Source organism: Pseudophryne corroboree, chromosome 2 (genome assembly GCF_028390025.1).
Source record: "Pseudophryne corroboree isolate aPseCor3 chromosome 2, aPseCor3.hap2, whole genome shotgun sequence".
NCBI classification, from domain to species: Eukaryota; Metazoa; Chordata; class Amphibia; order Anura; family Myobatrachidae; genus Pseudophryne; species Pseudophryne corroboree.
The window spans coordinates 622620073-622644666 of record NC_086445.1 but is presented as its reverse complement, the minus strand read 5'-3'; the positions used below and the strand labels follow the sequence as shown (position 1 = coordinate 622644666).

General features: G+C 46.7%; 1 protein-coding gene across 2 annotated transcripts in view; it reads right to left on the bottom strand.

Annotated features, from left to right (window-relative positions):
* AATF (apoptosis antagonizing transcription factor) overlaps nucleotides 1–24594 on the bottom strand; it is a 402606-nt gene that overhangs the window by 300245 nt on the left and 77767 nt on the right. For both annotated transcript variants that reach the window (XM_063954827.1, XM_063954826.1), the window contains exon 3: nucleotides 23613–23858. In XM_063954827.1, coding sequence (XP_063810897.1) covers nucleotides 23613–23858 — 246 coding nt within the window. The remainder of the gene's footprint in view (nucleotides 1–23612; nucleotides 23859–24594) is intronic.

The following is a 24594-nucleotide window of genomic DNA, read 5'->3' as shown; positions in this document are numbered from 1 at the left end:
TGTCCGCCTAGTAATTGTTCAGTTGGAGGAAAAGTTTCCCCTACACCTGAACGATTAGTTGGGAAAACCAAAAACAGGTTTGATTTTCCCAACTAGTTGGACAGACCGTTTCTGGCCGTTTTTCAGCGTGTCGGAGCAAACGGCTGACAATTGTTTGCTCCCACACACTGCCAGATTATCTTTCCAACCAGCCAACTAGTTGGCTGGTTGGAAAGATATCATCCTGATGTATGGCCAGCATAAGGCCAGTATCCAGTTAGCCTTGGTAATAAACTGCAGTTAATGGATAAAGCCCAGGGCTTTCCAATTGGCTACAATATGTAGTACTTATCAGGGATTATGTTTTGGATGCCTCAGTCACCCGAAGCATTATCCGCAATAAAGCAGCAGCCGGAAACCCGTTTTTGCGTGATAATGCATGGATCTGGGAACTTATCCCGAATACCATGTATTATCGTGTGAAAACAGGTCGTTTATCGCACTATAAAAACGGGAAATAATAAGAATTTACTTACCGATAATTCTATTTCTCGGAGTCCGTAGTGGATGCTGGGGTTCCTGAAAGGACCATGGGGAATAGCGGCTCCGCAGGAGACAGGGCACAAAAGTAAAGCTTTCCGATCAGGTGGTGTGCACTGGCTCCTCCCCCTATGACCCTCCTCCAAGCCAGTTAGGTACTGTGCCCGGACGAGCGTACACAATAAGGGAGGAATTTTGAATCCCGGGTAAGACTCATACCAGCCACACCAATCACACCGTACAACTTGTGATCAAAACCAGTTAACAGTATGATAACAGAGGAGCCTCTGAAAGATGGCTTCCTAACAATAACCCGAATTAGTTAACAATAACTATGTACAATTATTGCAGATAATCCGCACTTGGGATGGGCGCCCAGCATCCACTACGGACTCCGAGAAATAGAATTATCGGTAAGTAAATTCTTATTTTCTCTATCGTCCTAGTGGATGCTGGGGTTCCTGAAAGGACCATGGGGATTATACCAAAGCTCCCAAACGGGCGGGAGAGTGCGGATGACTCTGCAGCACCGAATGAGAGAACTCCAGGTCCTCCTTAGCCAGAGTATCAAATTTGTAAAATTTTACAAACGTGTTCTCCCCTGACCACGTAGCTGCTCGGCAAAGTTGTAATGCCGAGACCCCTCGGGCAGCCGCCCAAGATGAGCCCACCTTCCTTGTGGAGTGGGCCTTTACAGATTTAGGCTGTGGCAGGCCTGCCACAGAATGTGCAAGTTGGATTGTGCTACAGATCCAACGAGCAATCGTCTGCTTAGACGCAGGAGCACCCATCTTGTTGGGTGCATACAATATAAACAACGAGTCAGATTTTCTGACTCCAGCTGTCCTTGCAATATATATTTTTAATGCTCTGACAACGTCCAGTAACTTGGAGTCCTCCAAGTCACTTGTAGCCGCAGGCACTACAATAGGCTGGTTCAGATGAAATGCTGACACCACCTTAGGGAGAAAATGCGGACGAGTCCGCAGTTCTGCCCTGTCCGAATGGAAAATCAGATATGGGCTTTTGTAAGATAAAGCTGCCAGTTCTGACACTCTCCTGGCCGAAGCCAGGGCTAGTAACATGGTCACTTTCCATGTGAGATATTTTAAATCCACCTTTTTTAGTGGTTCAAACCAATGAGATTTTAGAAATTCCAAAACCACATTGAGATCCCACGGTGCCACTGGAGGCACCACAGGAGGCTGTATATGCAGCACTCCCTTAACAAAAGTCTGGACTTCAGGAAATGAAGCCAATTCTTTTTGAAAGAAAATCGACAGGGCCGAAATTTGAACCTTAATAGATCCCAATTTGAGACCCATAGACAATCCTGATTGCAGGAAATGTAGGAATCGACCCAGTTGAAATTCCTCCGTCGGAGCACTCCGATCCTCGCACCACGCAACATATCTTCGCCAAATGCGGTGATAGTGTTGCACGGTTACTTCCTTCCTTGCTTTAATCAAAGTAGGAATGACTTCTTCCGGCATGCCTTTTTCCTTTAGGATCCGGCGTTCAACCGCCATGCCGTCAAACGCAGCCGCGGTAAGTCTTGAAACAGACAGGGACCCTGCTGAAGCAAGTCCCTCCTTAGAGGTAGAGGCCACGGATCTTCCGTGATCATCTCTTGAAGTTCCGGGTACCAAGTCCTTCTTGGCCAATCCGGAACCACTAGTATCGTTCTTACGCCTCTTTGCCGTATAATTCTCAATACTTTTGGTATGAGAGGCAGAGGAGGAAACACATACACCGACTGGTACACCCAAGGCGTTACCAGCGCGTCCACAGCTATTGCCTGCGGATCTCTTGACCTGGCGCAATACCTGTCCAGTTTTTTGTTGAGGCGAGACGCCATCATGTCCACCATTGGTCTTTCCCAACGGGTTACCAGCATGTGGAAGACTTCCGGATGAAGTCCCCACTCTCCCGGGTGAAGGTCGTGTCTGCTGAGGAAGTCTGCTTCCCAGTTGTCCACTCCCGGGATGAACACTGCTGACAGTGCTATCACATGATTCTCTGCCCAGCGAAGAATCCTTGCAGCTTCTGCCATTGCACTCCTGCTTCTTGTGCCGCCCTGTCTGTTCACATGGGCGACTGCCGTGATGTTGTCCGACTGGATCAACACCGGTTTTCCTTGAAGCAGAGGTTCTGCCTGGCTTAGAGCATTGTAGATTGCTCTTAGTTCCAGAATGTTTATGTGAAGAGACGTTTCCAGGCTCGTCCACACTCCCTGGAAGTTTCTTCCTTGTGTGACTGCTCCCCAGCCTCTCAGGCTGGCGTCCGTGGTCACCAGGATCCAATCCTGTATGCCGAATCTGCGGCCCTCCAATAGATGAGCACTCTGCAACCACCACAGAAGAGATACCCTTGTCCTTGGAGACAGGGTTATCCGCTGGTGCATCTGAAGATGCGACCCTGACCATTTGTCTAACAGATTCCTCTGGAAAATTCGTGCATGGAATCTGCCGAATGGAATTGCTTCGTAAGAAGCCACCATTTTTCCCAGGACTCTTGTGCATTGATGTACAGACACCTTTCCTGGTTTTAGGAGGTTCCTGACAAGCTCGGACAACTCCTTGGCTTTTTCCTCCGGGAGAAAAACCTTTTTCTGAACCGTGTCCAGAATCATCCCTAGGAACAGCAGACGAGTTGTCGGCATTAACTGGGATTTTGGAATATTCAGAATCCAGCCGTGCTGTTTTAGCACTTCTTGAGACAGTGCTAATCCCCTCTCTAGCTGTTCTCTGGACCTTGCCCTTATTAGGAGATCGTCCAAGTATGGGATAATTAATACGCCTTTTCTTCGAAGAAGAATCATCATCTCGGCCATTACCTTTGTAAAGACCCGAGGTGCCGTGGACAATCCGAACGGCAGCGTCTGAAACTGATAGTGACAGTTTTGTACAACGAACCTGAGGTACCCCTGGTGTGAGGGGTAAATTGGAACGTGGAGGTACGCATCCTTGATGTCCAAGGACACCATAAAGTCCCCTTCTTCCAGGTTCGCTATCACTGCTCTGAGTGACTCCATTTTGAACTTGAACTTCTTTATGTACAGGTTCAAGGACTTCAGATTTAGAATAGGTCTTACCGAGCCGTCCGGCTTCGGTACCACAAATAGAGTGGAATAATACCCCTTTCCCTGTTGTAGAAGAGGTACCTTGACTATCACCTGCTGAGAGTACAGCTTGTGAATGGCTTCCAAAACCATCTCCCTTTCGGAGGGGGACGTTGGTAAAGCAGACTTCAGGAAACGGCGAGGCGGATCTGTCTCTAGTTCCAACCTGTACCCCTGAGATATTATCTGCAGGATCCAGGGATCTACCTGCGAGTGAGCCCACTGCGCGCTGAAATGCTTGAGACGACCGCCCACCGCCCCCGAGTCCGCTTGAGAAGCCCCAGCGTCATGCTGAGGCTTTTGTAGAAGCGGGGGAGGGCTTCTGTTCCTGGGAAGGAGCTGCCTGTTGGTGTCTCTTCCCCCTTCCTCTGCCTCGTGGCAGATATGAATATCCCTTTGCTCTCTTGTTTTTAAAGGAACGAAAGGACTGCGGTTGAAAAGTCGGTGTCTTTTTCTGTTGGGGAGTAGCTTGAGGTAAAAAGGTGGATTTCCCGGCTGTAGCCGTGGCCACCAAATCTGATAGACCGACTCCAAATAACTCCTCCCCTTTATACGGCAAAACTTCCATATGCCGTTTTGAGTCCGCATCGCCTGACCACTGTCGCGTCCATAAACTTCTTCTGGCCGAAATGGACATAGCACTTACCCGTGATGCCAGTGTGCAGATATCCCTCTGTGCATCACGCATATAAAGAAATGCATCCTTTATTTGCTCTAAAGACAGTAAAACATTGTCCCTATCCAGGGTATCAATATTTTCAATCAGGGACTCTGACCAAACTACTCCAGCACTGCACATCCAGGCTGACGCTATAGCTGGTCGTAGTATAACACCTGTATGTGTGTATATACTTTTTTGGATATTTTCCATCCTCCTATCTGTTGGATCTTTAAGTGCGGCCGTCTCAGGAGAGGGTAACGCCACTTGTTTAGATAAGCGTGTGAGCGCCTTATCCACCCTAGGAGGTGTTTCCCAGCGCGCCCTAACCTCTGACGGGAAAGGGTATAAAGCTAATAACTTCTTTGAAATTAGCATCTTTTTATCGGGGGCAACCCACGCTTCATCACATACATCATTTAGTTCTTCTGATTCAGGAAAAACTATAGGTAGTTTTTTCACACCCCACATAATACCCTGTTTAGTGGTACCAGTAGTATCAGCTAAATGTAACGCCTCCTTCATTGCCAAAATCATATAACGTGTGGCCCTACTGGAAAATACGGTTGATTCGTCACCGTCGCCACTGGAATCAGTGCCTGTGTCTGGGTCTGTGTCGACCGACTGAGGCAAAGGGCGTTTTACAGCCCCTGACGGTGTTTGAGGCGCCTGGACAGGCACTAACTGATTGTCCGGCCGTCTCATGTCGACAAACGACTGCTTTAGCGTGTTGACACTATCCCGTAATTCCATAAATAAAGGCATCCATTCTGGTGTCGACCCCCTAGGAGGTGACATCCCCATATTTGGCAATTGCTCCGCCTCCACACCAATATCGTCCTCATACATGTCGACACACACGTACCGACACACAGCAGACACACAGGGAATGCTCTTAACGAAGACAGGACCCCACTAGCCCTTTGGGGAGACAGAGGGAGAGTTTGCCAGCACACACCAAAAGCGCTATATATGACAGGGATAGCCTTATAATAAGTGCTCCCTGTATAGCTGCTTTTATAATATAATTTTTGCCACTATTTTGCCCCCCCTCTCTTGTTTTACCCTGTTTCTGTAGTGCAGTGCAGGGGAGAGACCTGGGAGCCGTCCTGACCAGCGGAGCTGTGTAAGGAAAATGGCGCTGTGTGCTGAGGAGATAGGCCCCGCCCCTTTTCCGGCGGGCTCGTCTCCCGCTCTTTAGTGTATTCTGGCAGGGGTTAAATATCTCCATATAGCCCCGGAGGCTATATGTGAGGTATTTTTTAGCCAAATAGGTTTTCATTTGCCTCCCAGGGCGCTCCCCTCCCAGCGCCCTGCACCCTCAGTGACTGCCGTGTGAAGTGTGCTGAGAGGAAAATGGCGCACAGCTGCAGTGCTGTGCGCTACCTTTAGAAGACTGAGGAGTCTTCTGCCGCCGATTCTGGACCTCTTCATGTTTCAGCATCTGCAAGGGGGCCGGCGGCGAGGCTCCGGTGACCATCCAGGCTGTACCTGTGATCGTCCCTCTGGAGCTGATGTCCAGTAGCCAAGAAGCCAATCCATCCTGCACGCAGGTGAGTTCACTTCTTCTCCCCTAAGTCCCTCGTTGCAGTGATCCTGTTGCCAGCAGGACTCACTGTAAAATAAAAAACCTAAGCTAAACTTTCTCTAAGCAGCTCTTTAGGAGAGCCACCTAGATTGCACCCTTCTCGGCCGGGCACAAAAATCTAACTGGCTTGGAGGAGGGTCATAGGGGGAGGAGCCAGTGCACACCACCTGATCGGAAAGCTTTACTTTTGTGCCCTGTCTCCTGCGGAGCCGCTATTCCCCATGGTCCTTTCAGGAACCCCAGCATCCACTAGGACGATAGAGAAAATTGGATAGCCTAATAATACCATTGTGCTGTTTTAGCCCATCTTTGCCTTGCAGTAAATTATCGAATGCAATTGGATTCCTGCACTTAGGGTTAAAAGTAAACATTTAACTCCATATACCTTCAGCTTTTAAAAGCAAAGAGCAGTCAGTCATAAAATTATGTAACCTACAGTATATAACGTGGTTTAGCACTACATAATGTTAAAATTGAATTATTTCAATGGCCTATCTTATTATTATTATTTATTTTTTTAAAGAGAACACATTCCTGAGAAAAAAAATAAGAAGGACAATGGTGGTGCTGGTAGGTTCATATGATCTCCTACAGCTTCAAAAGACAGGCACATCTGGGCAGTAGCCAAAATTAGAAATCGCATAATTAAAGAGAGTGTGTCTGAACCATGGGGCGGTGCATTATGTATGGTGAGCCAGCAGGATTACTTGTCAAACCTGCCGGGATGTGTTGGCGGCAGAAAATTAATGATTTCATTCTTTAAAACAATTACCTCCCAAAGACACCTTCAAACGAACTAATAAAAAGAATTACCTTTTGAGTAACTCACAATTTTATCTATTATCCTGATCTTTACCAACTTGCACAATATAATGTCGCAGCATTTATAAGATTGCTTAGCCAATTAAACTTTCATAGCATACAGCAAATGCTTTAGCTTTAAAAGTAGACAATACAAAATTGGTTACATTTGATTATTAAGAACAAAACAGAGGGACATACTTTGCTGTGCTCAAAAGCAAGGAGGCAACAGAACGTAAGACCTGGCAGAACATAGTTCTTGAATGTCAGCCAGCCCATGCAAGTCATGGACAGCCATACATCCTGCACATGATAATCTACTGCTTAGGCGTAGGTATACTGCCATATCAGTGATGCCAAATACAGAAACAATTCTGTAAAACGGAACAAAAAACACTTTAAAAACACAAGAGGCTATTAGAATATTCAACCCCCCCATCTCCCCCCACCAAAAACAAAAAACAAAACCCACACAGACCCCAAGGATGCCCAAACAGGTCCAGACCGGCCCACAGAGGAAACCTCTGGTGGGCCCCACTGCATTAGGGCCCACCCACTTCTCTAGGTATCAAGTTTGCGACTGTGCACGTGAAATATATGTAGAATACATTATACTGCACAGAACTACGGTGTAGTTTTTAAAGTGCATTGCAGCTATTAATTGTAATGCATGCACAAGTAGTATACAGGAAAGTATTCACAGCGCTTCACTTTCTCCACATTTTGTTATGTTACAGCCTTATTCCAAACTGGAATAAATTAATTTTTTCCCTCAAAATTCTACACACAATACCCCATAATGACAATGTGAAAACAGTGTTTGAGATTTTTGCAAATTTATTAAAAATAAAAAACTAAGAAATCACATGTACATAAGTATTCACAGCCTTTGCTCAATACTTTGTTGATGCACCTTTGACACCAATTACAGCCTCAAGTATTTTTGAATATGATGTCACAAGCTTGGCACACCTATCTTTGGGCAGTTTTGCAGTTCCTCTTTGCAGCACCTCTCAAGCTCTATCAGGTTGGATGGGAAACGTCGGTGCACAGCCATTTTCAGATCTCTCCAGAGATGTTCAATCGGATTCAAGTCTGGGCTCTGGCTGGTCCACTCAAGGACATTCACAGAGTTGTCCTGAAGCCACTCTGATATCTTGGCTGTGTGCTTAGGGTCGTTGTCCTGCTGAAAGATGACCCGTCGCCCCAGTCTGAGGTCAGGAGCGCTCTGGAACAGATTTTCATCCAGGATGTCTCTGTACATTGCTGCATTCACCTTCCCCTATCCTGACTAGTCTCCCAGTTCCTGCCGCTGAAAAACATCCCCACAGGATGATGCTGCCACCACCATGCTTCACTCTAGGGATGGTATTGGCCTGGGGATGAGCGGTGCCTGGATTCCTCCAAACAAGACGCCTGGCATTCACGCCAAAGAGTTCAATCTTTGCCTCATCAGGCCAGAGAATTTTGTTTCTCATGGTCTGAGAGTTCTTCAGGTGCATTTTGGCAAACTCCAGGCAGGCTGCCATGTGGCTCCCATCTGACCACTCTACCATACAGGCCTGATTGGTGGATTGCGCCAGAGATGGTTGTCCTTCTGGAAGGTTCTACTCTCTCCACAGAGGAATGCTGTAGCTCTGACCATCGGTTTCTTGGAAACAAGATGCACCTGAGCTCAATTTTGAGCTTCATGGGAAAGGCTATGAATACTTATGTACATGTGATTTCGTGGTTTTTTATTTTTAATAAATTTGCAAAAATCTTAAGAAAACAAAAAAGCTTTCACGTCATATGGGGTATTGTGTGTAGAATTTTGAGGACAAAAATTAATTTATTCCATTTTGGAATAAGGTTGTAACATAACAAAATGTGGAAAAAGTGAAGCGCTGTGAATACTTTCCGGATACACTATCGCTCTCTACTATGTTATTTTTAGGTGTTTAACTCTGATAATTTGTCAACTCTTAATATGCTATTGTTTTTGTCGTGATATTGTACTCTAATTCGATGTTTACTCTTTTCTTATTAGTGGTGCTTCAAATATACATCTATTATACACCTTAGAAAGAAAAGTAGTTATCCAATGAATAACAGTGCATATTAAAAATTAGGCTATTTCTAGCACATAGCTGAAAGGAAACATGGTTGGAGTCCAGTGGTACAAGCTGCTTTTGTTGCTGTATACCCCAGGCACAGACGCAAGATAAGATGCCTCAATATTCAACCCATAGTTCATAAGATGGGTATTGGAGGCTGTTTTGAGTGGTGTTCACTGGCTCCACTGTTACTCGAATTCCAGCACCAAGCTTCCCCTGCAAAGTAACAAGGGATCAGGAGGAGTTGTGAAAGGAGAATACATCAGAGTGTGTTGTGACGAGGTTCTCAGCTGTTACCAGAACTCCAGCTCTAAGGTTTCCCATTCATTTCTGGTGATAAGAAAATGAGGGTGGGGCAGCTGTGAGCGGAAAAGGGGGTCGGTGTACACTGTGTCATCTCAGCTTGCTTTTTAAATGTACTACGCATGTGGCAGAAGACCTTCTTAAAGCCATTGATGTGTCCAGTAAAACCCTTACATCATCTATGTATAAGGAAAGGTTTTTAAATATCTTCGACATATCATACTTATCACCACGTAAAATGCTTTCTAATGGGGCGGTGATATTCACATTCCTGTTACAGGTGTGGAGAGGATTATGCAAACCTATATCACAGTTTCTGGCCCTACCCATAAATCAGGAGCTTCTGGCTCCAAGTCCAAAAATATGCTGAAACTTACTTAATAAACCATATACCCCTAAAAGTAGAATGAGCTATATTTGGTTTCATACCGACAGAGCTAAGAATTAGTAAAGGCAGCAGACACCTGTAGCGATCAGTGCTGCTGCCCAAAAACAATTCTACATGAATGGATATCCACAACATTAAATTGTAAAGCGCAACGGAATTTGCTGCGCTATATTAGAAACTGTTAATAAATAAATAACATCCCCGTCATTATCTCTGTTTAAAGCTAAACTTTTCACCTCTTCCACATGAACTGGGTTGAAGTTACCTTAGACAAAGTATTCCAAGTGGCAAACTTTTCAATATGTGGGAAAGTTACATCTCCACGTTATTCTTAGAAATGAGACGTCAAGTCCATTGATGCTTAAAAGATACGTCTTGGTACTTACAACACTTGATGAAGAACAATCCACCTCTAGAGGTTGGCAATGTCAACGTTTAGGCTTTTTCTAGACAATTGGAGTGGTGGCAGCAGGGGGTGGCGTGCGGCTTCCGGTGGAGTGGGGGGGTGTCTGGGAGAAAGTGTCCACGTTCTTTTTCTCTATTTGTTATGTCTTCATTTTTAGATTATATTTAATGCAAAATACATAATATAAATATACTGTAAATCAGCACATATGACTTGAATACACATTGTCTGACCCTTGTACCATTGTGCAGCTCAATTGTCACAAAGTTGTTTATTTACATTTTTGTCTGATATATTATACATGTATGCATATAATGCTCCAATAAAATTTTTAAAAAATAAAATAAAAAAAATCCATTAATCACTTATAACGTACATTTTATAAAAGCACAGACATATTTGCGGGGAAAAAAAAAATGCCTGGGCATACACGTAATGGATAGTGTTCCCTATAATGTTAGCTAAACTCTGCTTCTGAACAAAGTATCAGACTGTGTTATGCTCTTTGAAGAGCTGTACCCAAGCTAGTGTTAAAACAGAGAAAACCCTTTAACAAAAAACTATTTTTAATTATAAATCTTAATATATATTCTTATTTTTATGCACAGTGCCCAATTTATAGTTCAGGATAAGGATGTCATGTTTATGATCTAATGTATAAGCAAAGATGAATCTGCACACATTTTCAACATCTGTATTAAAGTTGCATGCATTTTAGAATAAGATACATGCAACCTTAAATCTAGTGTATAGATAAGTCCAGGGCAAGGATGCAACAAACGTCATCAACTCCTAATCCTGTGCATAGCCAACTTATCTTAAGGTCCCTTTTACTTAAAGCAAAACGCGTCATAACACCTTGACTCTTTCAGTCCGAGCCCCTCCTTGCCGACACCAGTACTAAACAACCCAGACATGCCCGCGAACCCTCTCCCCCTATCTCAGTCCTCAGCGTGGGCTGAGGCTGGTATATCTCGATTAGGTCACTTGATCGGTTCGGCGGGGATCCACCCTTTCGCAGAATTACAACGCTCCTTTAATCTACCGCCCAATTCTTTTTGGGCTTATTTACAAATAAGGCACTATGTTACTACAATGCCGATTCGAACCGTGGGGTGGAGACCTACGAATTTTGAATCAATGTGTCTCTCTGAGAAATCGCCGCGACATCTTATATCTCTCCTATACAGACAATGCTTATTGAGTACTTCTGCTAAACCCCCGGCATTTGTTACGGCATGGCATGAAGACCTAGGCAGGGAACTGACTTCTGACCAATGGTCGCGAATTTTCCAATACACGTTTGCTAGCTCCCCCTCACTTCAAGTACTTGAGACACAATATAAAGTGCTATCGAGATGGTACAGATGCCCAGATCGAGTACACCACATGTTCCCAGGCGTTCCAGATGTTTGTTGGAGGTGCAATAACTCACGAGGCACCCCTTGCCACATATGGTGGAGGTGCCCGGGACTAGCTCCCTTCTGGAAACAGGTTTGCTCCATTACCAGGAATATCACGGGACTCCCAATACCTGAGACGCCTGAGTTCTGGTTGCTCAACTTGACAGACTTACCTCTATCCCAGTTCAAAAACTCATTACTGAGACACTTAATGAATGCAGCCAGAGCAACCATCCCATGCTTCTGGAGATCCCAGGTACAACCACCCATTGCCAAATGGTTCCAAAGAATTGACCACTACATGGCAATGGAGGACCTGACAGCTCTGTCCGACCGTTCTGCGTCCCGGTTTACGGCCGTCTGGTTTGACTGGCTGGAGTTCAAGGATACGCCGGTATACAAAACCATTATGCTTCATCCCACATCGGCTACATAGTAGGACTGCTGCGGAGAATGCGACCCCCCTCCCCCCCCCCCCCCATCTGTTGTCTTGCTCTCTCTATCTCTCTCTCTTTTTCCTTTCTCCCTTTGACTACCCTCCATACTTCATGTTAGATTTATTGTTCTTGTTATTACTATTTGAAGAGGATACATATTAATACCTCTAGTTAAAGTTAATGTAGATGAACGATGTTCTACACTGTTTGTTCACCGTACTTCTGGTCAACGACTAAAACATTAGCTACTGTTCTATGAACATATGTACCGATTGTAAAATCATCGTGATGTATAATATTATCTTTTTATTGATAATAAAAACTTAATTTGCAAAAAAAAAAAAAACGCGTCATAAAGGGTGTAGCTCACAGCTCACTTGTCTGTACAGTGCCTTACTTTAACTGCAAGTGCCTAGTAACCATTCATCCCTAAGAAATTTCTTGCCCATATGCAGACAATATTTTGGCACTTTTTGGGCTAGTCCCGTTTACAATCAATATTATCATTAATACTTGTATTTGTCACACTTGACAAAACTGTCCTGACGTCTCTCACTTCAAACATGCATACACATGGACATATTGGGAGTTGTGTGAGCTCTAATACACTGTGCCACAGCAAACACTCTAATGCTCTATAGCCTGTTATATCCCCACCACTTCATCACCAGACCATGACACCAGTTTAGAAGAATTAATGCAATACATCTGGTTAAATGCACCAACAATGCATATCACCACTACAGAAGTTATTTATAACAATTTGGTCATTTAAATAGGATTTTAATTACCTACCAGTAAATCCTTTTCTCGTAGTCCGTAGAGGATACTGGGGTTCCATTTAGTACCATGGGGTATAGATGGGTCCACTAAGAGCCATAGGCACTTAATAGTGTGGGATGGCTGCTCCCTCTATGCCCCTCCTACCAGACTCAGTCTAGGAAACTGTGCCCGAGGAGACGGACATACTTTGAGAGAAGGATAGATAAATATAGTGGTGAGATTCCGAACCAGCACACGCACACAACAGAAGAAAGCTATGCTAACCCAACTTTAAACAGGAACAGCAACAGCTGAATCAACAATACTTAACCAAGTAACAATGCAGTATGAACGAAGCACCGATCGGGCGCCCAGTATCCTCTACAGACTACGAGATAAGGATTTACCGGTAGGTAATTAAAAATAAGATTTTACTCACCGGTAAATCTATTTCTCGTAGTCCGTAGTGGATGCTGGGGACTCCGTAAGGACCATGGGGAATAGCGGCTCCGCAGGAGACTGGGCACCGCTAAGAAAGAATTAGGACTACCTGGTGTGCACTGGCTCCTCCCACTATGACCCTCCTCCAGACTTCAGTAAGGATACTGTGCCCGGAAGAGCTGACACAATAAGGAAAGGATTTTGAATCCCGGGTAAGACTCATACCAGCCACACCAATCACACCGTATAACTCGTGATATTATACCCAGTTAACAGTATGAACATAACAGAGCCTCTCAACAGATGGCTCAACAATAACCCTTTTAGTTAACAATAACTATATACAAGTATTGCAGACAGTCCGCACTTGGAACGGGCGCCCAGCATCCACTACGGACTACGAGAAATAGATTTACCGGTGAGTAAAATCTTATTTTCTCTAACGTCCTAGTGGATGCTGGGGACTCCGTAAGGACCATGGGGATTATACCAAAGCTCCCAAACGGGCGGGAGAGTGCGGATGACTCTGCAGCACCGAATGAGAGAACTCAAGGTCCTTCTCAGCCAGGGTATCAAATTTGTAGAATTTTGAAAACGTGTTTGCCCCTGACCAAGTAGCAGCTCGGCAAAGTTGTAAAGCCGAGACCCCTCGGGCAGCCGCCCAAGAAGAGCCCACTTTCCTCGTGGAATGGGCTTTTACAGATTTAGGCTGTGGCAGGCCAGCCACAGAATGCGCAAGCTGAATTGTGCTACAAATCCAGCGAGCAATAGTCTGCTTTGAAGCAGAAGCACCCATCTTGTTTGGTGCATACAGGATAAAATAGCGAGTCAGTCTTCCTGACTCCAGCCGTCCTGGAAACATAAATTTTCAAGGCCCTGACTACGTCCAGTAAATTGGAGTCCTCCAAGTCCCTAGTAGCCGCAGGCACCACGAAAGGTTGGTTCAAGTGAAAAGCTGATACCACCTTAGGAAGAAATTGGGGACGAGTCCTCAATTCTGCCCTATCCATATGGAAAATCAAATAGGGGCTTTTACATGACAAAGCCGCCAATTCTGACACCCGCCTTGCCGAAGCCAAGGCCAAAAACATGACCACTTTCCACGTGAGATATTTTAAATCCACGGTTTTGAGTGGCTCAAACCAATGTGACTTTAGGAAACCCAACACCACGTTGAGGTCCCACGGTGCCACTGGGGGCACAAAAGGAGGCTGAATATGCAGCACTCCCTTGACAAATGTCTGAACTTCAGGTAGTGAAGCCAGTTCTTTTTGGAAGAAAATCGACAGAGCCGAAATCTGGACCTTAATGGAACCCAATTTTAGGCCCATAGTCACCCCTGACTGTAGGAAGAGCAGAAATCGACCTAGCTGGAATTCCTCCGTTGGGGCCTTCCTGGCCTCACACCACGCAACATATTTTCGCCATATGCGGTGATAATGTTGTACGGTTACATCTTTCCTAGCTTTAATAAGCGTAGGAATGACTTCCTCCGGAATACCCTTTTCTTTTAGGATCCGGCGTTCAACCGCCATGCCGTCAAACGCAGCCGCGGTAAGTCTTGGAACAGACAGGGCCCCTGCAGCAGCAGGTCCTGTCTGAGCGGCAGAGGCCATGGGTCCTCTGAGATCATTTCTTGAAGTTCCGGGTACCAAGCTCTTCTTGGCCAATCCGGAACAATGAGTATAGTTCTTACGCCTCTTCTCCTTATTATCCTCAGTACCTTGGGTATGAGAGGAAGAGGAGGGAACACATAAACCGACCGGTACACCCACGGTGTCACTAGAGCGTCCACAGCTATCGCCTGAGGGTCCCTTGACCTGGCGCAATATTTTTCCAGCTTTTTGTTTAAGCGGGACGCCATCATGTCCACCTGTGGCCTTTCCCAACGGTTTACAATCATTTGGAAGACTTCTGGATGAAGATCGCTCCCGGAATGAACACTGCTGACAGTGCTAACACGTGATTTTCCGCCCATCGGAGAATCCTTGTGGCTTCTGCCATCGCCGTCCTGCTTCTTGTGCCGCCCTGTCGATTTACATGGGCGACAGCCGTGATGTTGTCTGACTGGATCAGAACCGGCCGGTTTTGAAGCAGGGGCTTTGCTTGACTTAGGGCATTGTAAATGGCCCTCAGTTCCAGAACATTTATGTGTAGGGAAGTCTCCTGACTCAACCAAAGTCCTTGGAAGTTTCTTCCCCGAGTGACTGCCCCCCAGCCCCGAAGGCTGGCATCCGTGGTCACCAGGACCCAGTCCTGTATGCCGAATCTGCGGCCCTCTCTGAGGTGAGCACTCTGCAGCCACCACAGCAGAGACACCCTGGTCTTTGGAGACAGGGTTATCAACCGATGCATTTGAAGATGCGATCCGGACCATTGGTCCAACAGGTCCCACTGAAAAGTTCTGGCATGGAACCTGCCGAATGGAATCGCTTCGTAGGAAGCTACCATCTTTCCCAGGACTCGCGTGCAATGATGCACAGACACCTGTTTTGGTTTCAGGAGGCCTCTCACTAGAGACGACAGCTCCTCGGCTTTCTCCTCTGGGAGAAACACTTTTTTCTGGACCGTGTCCAGAATCATCCCTAGGAACAGTATACGTGTCGCGGAACCAGCTGAGACTTTGGAATATTCAGAATCCAACCGTGCTGGTGTAGCATCTCCTGAGATAATGCTACGCCGACCAACAACTGCTCTCTGGACCTTGCCCTTATCAGGAGATCGTCCAAGTATGGGACAATTAAAACTCCCTTTTTCCGAAGGAGTATCATCATTTCGGCCATTACCTTGGTAAATACCCTCGGTGCCGTGGACAGGCCGAACGGCAACGTCTGGAATTGGTAATGACAATCCTGTACCACAAATCTGAGGTACTCCTGGTGAGGATGGTAAATGGGGACATGCAGGTAAGCATCCTTGATGTCCAGAGATACCATGTAATCTCCCTCTTCCGGGCTTGCAATAACCGCCCTGAGCGATTCCATCTTGAACTTGAATCTTCTTAAATATGTGTTCAAGGATTTCAAATTTAAAATGGGTCTCACCGAACCGTCCGGTTTCGGTACCACAAACATTGTGGAATAGTAACCCCGTCCTTGTTGAAGTAGGGGCACCTTGACTATCACCTGCTGGGAATACAGCTTGTGAATTGCCTCTAACACAGCCTCCCTTTCTGAAGGAGTCGTTGGTAAGGCAGATTTGAGGAAACGGCGGGGGGCGGGGGATGTCTCGAATTCCAGCCTGTACCCCTGAGATACTACTTGAAGGATCCAGGGATCTACCTGTGAGCGAGCCCACTGATTGCTGAAGTTTTTGAGACGGCCCCCCACCGTACCTGGCTCCGCCTGCTGAGCCCCAGCGTCATGCGGCGGACTTAGCAGAAGAAGCGGGGGAGGACTTTTGTTCCTGGGAAGTGGCTGTATGCTGCAGCTTTTTTCCCCTACCTCTGCCTCTGGGCAGAAAGGACGCGCCTCTACCCCGTCTGCTCTTTTGGGGGCGAAAGGACTGCACCTGATATTACGGTGCTCTCTTTGGTTGTGAGGGGACATGTGGCAAAAATGCTGACTTCCCAGCTGTTGCTGTGGACACTAAGTCTGAAAGACCATCCCCGAACAACTCCTCACCCTTATAAGGCAAAATTTCCATGTGCCTTTTGGAATCTGCATCCCCTGTCCACTGCCGGGTCCATCACCCTCTCCTGGCACAAATGGACAGTGCACTTATTTTTGATGCCAGCCGGCAAATATCCCTCTGTGCATCTCTTATGTAAAAGACAGCGTCTTTAATATGCTCTAGGTTTAGCAATATAGTGTCCCTGTCTAGGGTGTCAACGTTCTCTGACAGGGAGTCTGACCATGCAGCTGCCGCACTGCACATCCATGCTGAGGCAATAGCTGGTCTCAGTATAATACCAGTGTGTGTATATATAGCTTTTTGGAGAGCCTCCTGCTTTCTGCCAGCAGGTTCCTTTAGGGCGGCCGTATCTTGGGACGGCAGTGCCACCTTTTTTGATAAGCGCGTAAGTGCTTTATCCACCTTAGGGGGTGTTTCCCAACGTGACCTATCCTCTGGCGGGAAAGGGTACTCCATTAGTAATTTTTTTGAAATTACAAATTTTTTATCAGGGGAAGCCCACGCTAGTTCACACACGTCATTTAATTCTTCAGAAGGGGGAAAAACTACTGGTAGTTTTTTCTCCCCAAACATAATACCCTTTTTTGTGGTACCTGGGGTCACTTCAGAAATGTGTAAAACATTTTTCATTGACTCAATCATATAACGAGTGGCCCTATTGGACATTACATTAGTCTCTTCGTCGTCGACACTGGTATCAGTATCCGTGTCGACATCTGTGTCTGCCACCTGAGGTAGCGGGCGTTTTAGAGCCCCTGATGACTTTTGAGACGTCTGGGCAGGCACGGGCTGAGAAGCCGGCTGCCCCACATTTGGCATGTCGTCAAATTTTTTATGTAAGGAGTCGACACTTTCGCGTAATTCCTTCCATAAGTCCATCCACTCCGGTGTCTGCCCCGCAGGGGGTGACAACACATTTATAGGCACCTGCTCCTCCTCCACATAAGTCTCCTCATCAAACATGTCGACACAGCCGTACCGACACACCGCACACACACAGGGAATGCTCTAATAGAAGACAGGACCCCACAAAGCCCTTTGGGGAGACAGAGAGAGAGTATGCCAGCACACACCAGAGCGCTATATAATACAGGGATTAACTAAATTATATCCCCTTATAGCTGCTATATATGTATTTTGCGCCTAAATTTAGTGCCCCCCCTCCCTTTTTTACCCTTTTCTGTAGTGTAGACTGCAGGGGAGAGCCAGAGAGCTTCCTTCCAGCGGAACTGTGAGGGAGAAATGGCGCCAGTGTGCTGAGGGAGATAGCTCCGCCCCTTTTTCGGCGGACTTTTCTCCCGCTTTTTTATGGATTCTGGCAGGGGTATTTATCACATATATAGCCTCTGGGGCTATATATTGTGATATATTTGCCAGCCAAGGTGTATTTATTGCTTCTCAGGGCGCCCCCCCCCCCCCCCCAGCGCCCTGCACCCTCAGTGACCGGAGTGTGAAGTGTGTATGAGGAGCAATGGCGCACAGCTGCAGTGCTGTGCGCTACCTTGGTGAAGACTGATGTCTTCTGCCGCCGATTTTCCGGATTCTTCTTGCTTCTGGCTCTGTAAGGGGGCCGGCGGCGCGGCTCCGGGACCGAACACCAATGGCCGGTTCCATGCGGTCGATCCCTCTGGAGCTAATGGTGTCCAGTAGCCTAAGAAGCCCAAGCTACCACCAGTTAGGTAGGTTCGCTTCTTCTCCCCTTAGTCCCTCGCTGCAGTGAGTCTGTTGCCAGCAGATCTCACTGTAAAATAAAAAACCTAACATATACTTTCTTTCTAGGAGCTCAGGAGAGCCCCTAGTGTGCATCCAGCTCGGCCGGGCACAGGATTCTAACTGAAGTCTGGAGGAGGGTCATAGTGGGAGGAGCCAGTGCACACCAGGTAGTCCTAATTCTTTCTTAGCTGTGCCCAGTCTCCTGCGGAGCCGCTACTCCCCATGGTCCTTACGGAGTCCCCAGCATCCACTAGGACGTTAGAGAAATCCTATTTTCTCTTATGTGCTAGAGGATACTAGGGTTCCATTTAGTACCATGGGGATGTACCAAAGCTCCCAAACCGGGGGGGAGATTGCTGAGGTTCCTGAAGAACTGATTGGCCTCTGAGGACCTTCAGTTTGGTCAAAGTATCGAACTTGTCGAACCAGACTAAGAAGCCACTCGGCAGAGCTGTAAAGCAGAGACACCCTGAGCCGCTGAGGAAGAACCCACCGACCTAGTAGAGTGGGCCTGTACAGAGTTTGGAACCGGCAAACCTGCCATGGAATAAGCATGCTGAATAGTGAGCCTGATCCTGCAAGCTTTTGTCTGCTTTGAAGCAGGACACCCAATTTTATTGGGCTCATAGAGAACGAACAGCGAGTCAGATTTCCTGTGACGAGCTGTCCTCTTTACCTATACCTTCAAAGCCCTGACAACATCCAAAGACTTTGAAGTAGCAGAGGAGTCTGTGATAACCGGAACCAGAATAGGTTGGTTGATGTGAAACGCAGACAGAACTTTCGGAAGAAATTGCTGACGAGTTCCGAGTTCAGCTCTGTCCTCATGGAATATTAAATAGAGGCTTTTGTGAGACAAAGCCCCCAGCTCCGACACACGTCTTGCTGAAGCCAAGGACAACAGTGGAGGTTGAATGCGCAGAACCCCTTTCAAAAACGTCTGGACCTCAGGGAGAAAAGCCAAATGGATCTGAAAGAAAATGGACAAGGCCGAAATCTGGATTTTTATGGAGCCAGACGTAGCCCCACATCCACACCTGCCTGCAGAAAAAGCAGGAAACGTCCCAGGTGAAATCCCGCCGCAGAATAAGTTCTGCTCCCACACTAAGAGACGTATTTCTTCCAAATACAGTGGTAATGTTTAGACGTTACCCCTTTCCTGGCTTGGATCATAGTCGGGATAACTTTGTTAGGGATCCCTCTTCTGGCTAGAATCAGCCGTTCAACTTTCATGCAGTCAAACGTAGCCGCGGTAAGTCCTGATAGACGAACGGGCCCTGTTGCTGAAGATCCTCGCGAAAAAGTAGAGGCCACGGATCTTCGAGGAGCATCTCCTGAAGGTCCGCGTACCAGGCCTTTCTTGGCCAGTCCGGAGCAATGTGTATTGCTTGAACCTTTTCCCTTTTTATTCTTTTTAGAATTCTTGGGATCAGAGGAAGTGGAGGTAACACGTACACCATCTGATAGACCCATGGATTCGTCAGAGCGTCAACCGCCAGTGCCTGTGGGTCTCTCGACCTAGAACAAAACCGCTTGAGCTTCTTGTTGAGACGAGAGGCCATCATGTCGATTTGTGGATATCCCCACTGATGTGTCAAGCACCTGAACACTTCCGGGTGTAGGCCCTACTCCCCCGAGTGCAGGTCGTGTCTGCTGAGGAAGTCTGCTTCCCAGTTGTCTACTTCCGGAATGAAGACCGCTGACAACGCCACAGCATATTTCTCTGCCCAGAGGAGAATTCTTGACACCTCCAACATTGCTGCTCTGCTTTTCTTTCCGCCCTGTCGGTTTATGTATGTCACTGCCGTCACATTATCCGACTGGACCTGAATGGCCCGATCGTGAAGATTATAAGAGGCCTGCAGAAGGGCGTTGTATATGTCCCCGAGTTCCAGAATGTTGATTAGAAGGATGACTTCCTGATTTGACCATCTTCCTTGAAACTGCACCCCCTGGGCTCCCCAACCTCTGAGGCTTGTGTCCGTGGCTAAAAGGATCCAGTCCTGAATTACGACCCTCTGACCCTCGATGAGGTGAGAAATCTGTAGCCACCACAGAAGGGATATCTTGGCTTTTGGCAACAGATGGATCCTCTGGTGCATGTGAAGATGCGATCTGGACCATTTGTCCAACATATCGAGCTGGAAGGATCTTGCGTGAAACCTTCCGTATTGAAGCGACTCGTAAGAGGCCACCATTTTCCCCAGAAGGTGAATGGATAGATGCACCGATATCCAGGTTGGCTTCAAGACATCCTGAACCATCTACTGGATTAAAAATGCCTTTTCCAATGGAAGGAACACTTTCTGCAACTCCGTGTCCAGTATCATTCCCAGGAATGGGAGCCTCCGTGTTGGCTCTAGGTGAGATTTTGGAAGGCTCAGAATCCACCCGTGATACTGGAGAAGTTAAGTTCAGAGACCAATGCTGTCCAGAATCCTCTCCCTGGACAGCGCCTTTATCAGAAGATCGTCCAGGTCCGGAATTATGTTCACTCACTGCTTGCGGAGTATAAACATCATCTCTGCCATCAACTTGGTGAACACCCTCGGTGCCGTGGAGAGACCAAATGGCAGGACCTGGAACTGGTAGTGACAGTCCTGCAGTGCAAACCGTAGATAAGCCTGATGAGGCAACCAGATCAGAATGTGAAAGTACACACCCTTGATATCCAGAGACACTAGGAGTTCCCCTTCCTCCAGACCTGACATCACCGCTCTCAGAGACTCCATCTTGAACAATCTTAAGAACGGGTTCAAGGACTTGGAGGTTCAGAATTGGTCGTACCGAACCGTCCGGTTTTGGTACTACAAACAAGTTGGAATAGTACGCCTTGTTGTGCAGATGAGGTGGAACTGGAACAATGACTTGTGTCTGTACCAGTTTTTGGATGGCCTGCTGTAAAGTTATACTTGCCTCATGTGAAGCTGGTAAGCCTGATTTGAAGAATCTGTGAGGTGGGAGCTCTTGGAACTCCAGTCTGTAGACCTGGGAAATAAGATCTATGTACCAGGGATCCCGACACGAACTTGACCAGATGTGACTGAAGAATTTTAGTCGGGCTCCCACGTGACAGTCCTCTAGGCATGCTGAAGGCTTTCAGGAAGTAGAGCCTGAGCTCTGTTCCTGAGCACCTGCAGTTGCTGGTTTGCGTGGTTTACCTCTTGCTCCTCTGGAGGCCGTAGAGACACCTCTGGATTTTCCCTTAAACTTGACTGTCCGAAAGGACTGTAAATGTGAAGCTGAATAAGCTTTCCTGGCTGGGGAAGCTGCGGAAGGAAGATACGTATATTTACCCGCAGTAGCTTTGGAGATCCATTTGTCTAGTTTGTCTCCAAACAATGCCTCTCCTGTGAATGGTAGGCCTTCCACGCCTTTCCGGGAGTCCGCATCAGCAGTCCAGTAGCATAGCCACAAGCCCCTGTGTGCTGACACAGCCATAGCGGTGGTGCGTGCATTCAGCAAACCAATCTCTTTTATGGCTTCAACCATAAAGTTTGCAAAGTCCTGTATATGCTGCAGGAGTAAAACAACATCCCCCCTAGACAAGAAATCTAACCCCTCAGTTAGGTTACCTGATCATTTAGCAATGGCTTTTGTGATCCACGCACATGCAATAGTGGGTCTCTGGGCCACCCCAGCAGCTGTGTACAATGATTTGAGTGTAGTCTCAATTTTACGAACAGCCATATCTTTTAGGGAGGCTGCACAGGGACAGGCAATACAATTTTTCTTGACAGCCTAGAGACTGATGCATCCACTATCAGTGGATTTTCCCAATTTTTCCTATCCTCCAGAGGAAAGATGAGAGCAACCTTTTAGTGATTTCAAATTTCTTATCAGGATTAACCCATGGTTCTTCAAACAGGGTATTAAATTCCTTTGACGCAGGAAAAGTGACTGAGGACTTCTTTTTTACATTAAAATAAGATTCCTCACACTCCTCTGACACCTTATCAGGAATTTGCACAATATCCCTGATAGCCTCTATTCCCTGTGACATAGTAGCATCCCCCCTCCAAATCCACCTCACCCTCCTCCATGTCTGACCCGTCAGAGTCAGACTGCAGGATATGGGCCAGAGATCGTTTTTGCGGACAAATGGGAGGGGATTGAGACGCTGGTTTGGGGACTGAGTCTCTATATAGAAACTCATCCACAGTCTGTCTTAAGTATTGCGTCTCTTTCTCAATGCGGGATAGTTTTGTAGATATATTTGAGATCATTCCCTTAATGGAATTAACCCACTCCGGTTCAGCCCCGCTATTCTGGGAAGGTGCACTGCCCTGAGTACCCAGTAGTGAGCCCCCTGGTGAAGAGGAACACTCCACTGTACAAGAAACACACTGTTTGCCTGACATAATGTAAATGTGACAGCACACACACAGGAAAAGGTTAAGCACAATTATCCACAAAGAGCCCTTCAGGGAGACACAGAGTTATTTGGAGCCTGCCCCCACCGCGCCCTTATCACTAATGCCAAGTTCAGCCGGGTCGCAGACCAAGTACCCCGACAGGGGACTTAGTACACTAATAATCGCTACCCCTGCTATGACCCCCTGGTACCGCTGAGGTAATCTGGAGTCTCTCCGGAGGAGCTGCGCGTCCCTGTCAGTCAGCGTCTGTGTCCACTGCAGAGGGAAAATTGCACTGGTGAGCTGCTGGATCCGCTCATAGTGAAGGCCCTGCCCCTTCAATGGCGCGCGGTCTTCCCACTTTTTTTATACTGGCTGAGGTAATCTGGTGCTTAACATGGAGAAAATCGTTTTAAGGCTGTTTTTGCCAGTGTGGTTACTGTGTACAGTGTACGCAGCTGTGTACTGTGCCTGAAGACGCATTCCGCCCCAGTTAGAAGCCGTGCATCTCCATACCCTCATGCCGGGCCACCGTCGTAGTACTCCCAACTTTTTCTTCTGGCTCTGTTAGGGGTGGCGGCGTGCTGCAGGAATGTATGCTCGCCGTGGTGGGGCTTGCGAATATTTCCCTCAGGAGCTCAGTGTCCTGTCAGCGGGGAACGGGACCATTAACCCCCCCACCCCCCCACCCCAAGTCCCACGAAGCAAGCAGGCAGGCTGGTGCCAACCAGCCCTGCCTGAAAATAACAAACATATAAAATAAATACAGAAAATTCTTCAGGAGCTTCCATAAGCGTGACTGGCTCCTCCGGGCACATTTTCGAAACCGTGTCTGGTAGGAGGGGCATAGAGAGAGGAGCCAGCCCACACTATCAAATTCTTAAAGTGACCATGGCTCCTAGTGGACCCGTCTATACCCCATGGTACTAAATGGAACCCCAGTATCCTCTAGGACGTAAGAGAAATATTAATAAGAATATAGACTTACCTAACTGGTTCTTAATGCTTTGACCCTTAGCAACATCTGTGGACACCTTTTCTGTAGAGAAGGTCTGTACGTCATCATCTTGCAGCTCTGATCTTTCCTCGTCATGTTGTCCTGTATCTTGGTCTTCATCAGTTTCCTCCTGTGTGCTGTGGTTACTGTTGTCATCATCGTCTTCAGAGCCTTCTTCCTTACTACTACCCAGTTCTTCATCATTATCATGTGAGTCACCCTGTGATGCGTCTTCATCTAGCAAAGGCAATAATACATTTTGTGTGAACACAACAATCAGAACATGTACAAAACATTTATAGTACAGTCCAATACCAAATTGGTAGAGTAAATGCATAAAGTGCATTTTAAAAGAGAACCAGACTAAGATATGATCAAATTTCAACTTCGTGTATTTGTACATCAAAGTAGAAAATAAGACAACTGTACTAAATTACCATAGAAGCGAAATGCAGCATAACTTACCCTAACACACAGCAGCTGCTTTCAGAAGGAGCAACTACCTGTCTGGTAAGCAACTGCTCTCTCCCTGTCATGCAGATATTTATAGATACACTCTAAAAAACACCTGCACACCAATTCTCACTCTCCACTCTGCATATCCAATTTTTTTTAAATTTAAGCAAGAACTCAAAGAAACGCTATGGTATGAGACTAGATCGGCAGTTGGTGACCATCCCATAGTGATAGTAAATTGACTGTTGGTGGTGTTGCATGGTCCCGGCCTCCTCATAACCCCATAGTATGGAAACTAGCAGGGTTTTTCTCCTTTCCCCCAATCTTTTTTTTTTTTTTTTTTTATTCTGGGGCTCTATCACTTATAGTCTATTTACACTGAAGTGTATTCAGTAATATTATGATGTGTACATGCCTCTGTTCATTACCACATCTGATAATACACCGAGGATCTGGTGTTAATTGGCATTGAGGATTTTTCTACTTATTGTATTTGGTTACTTGCATGTACATATTT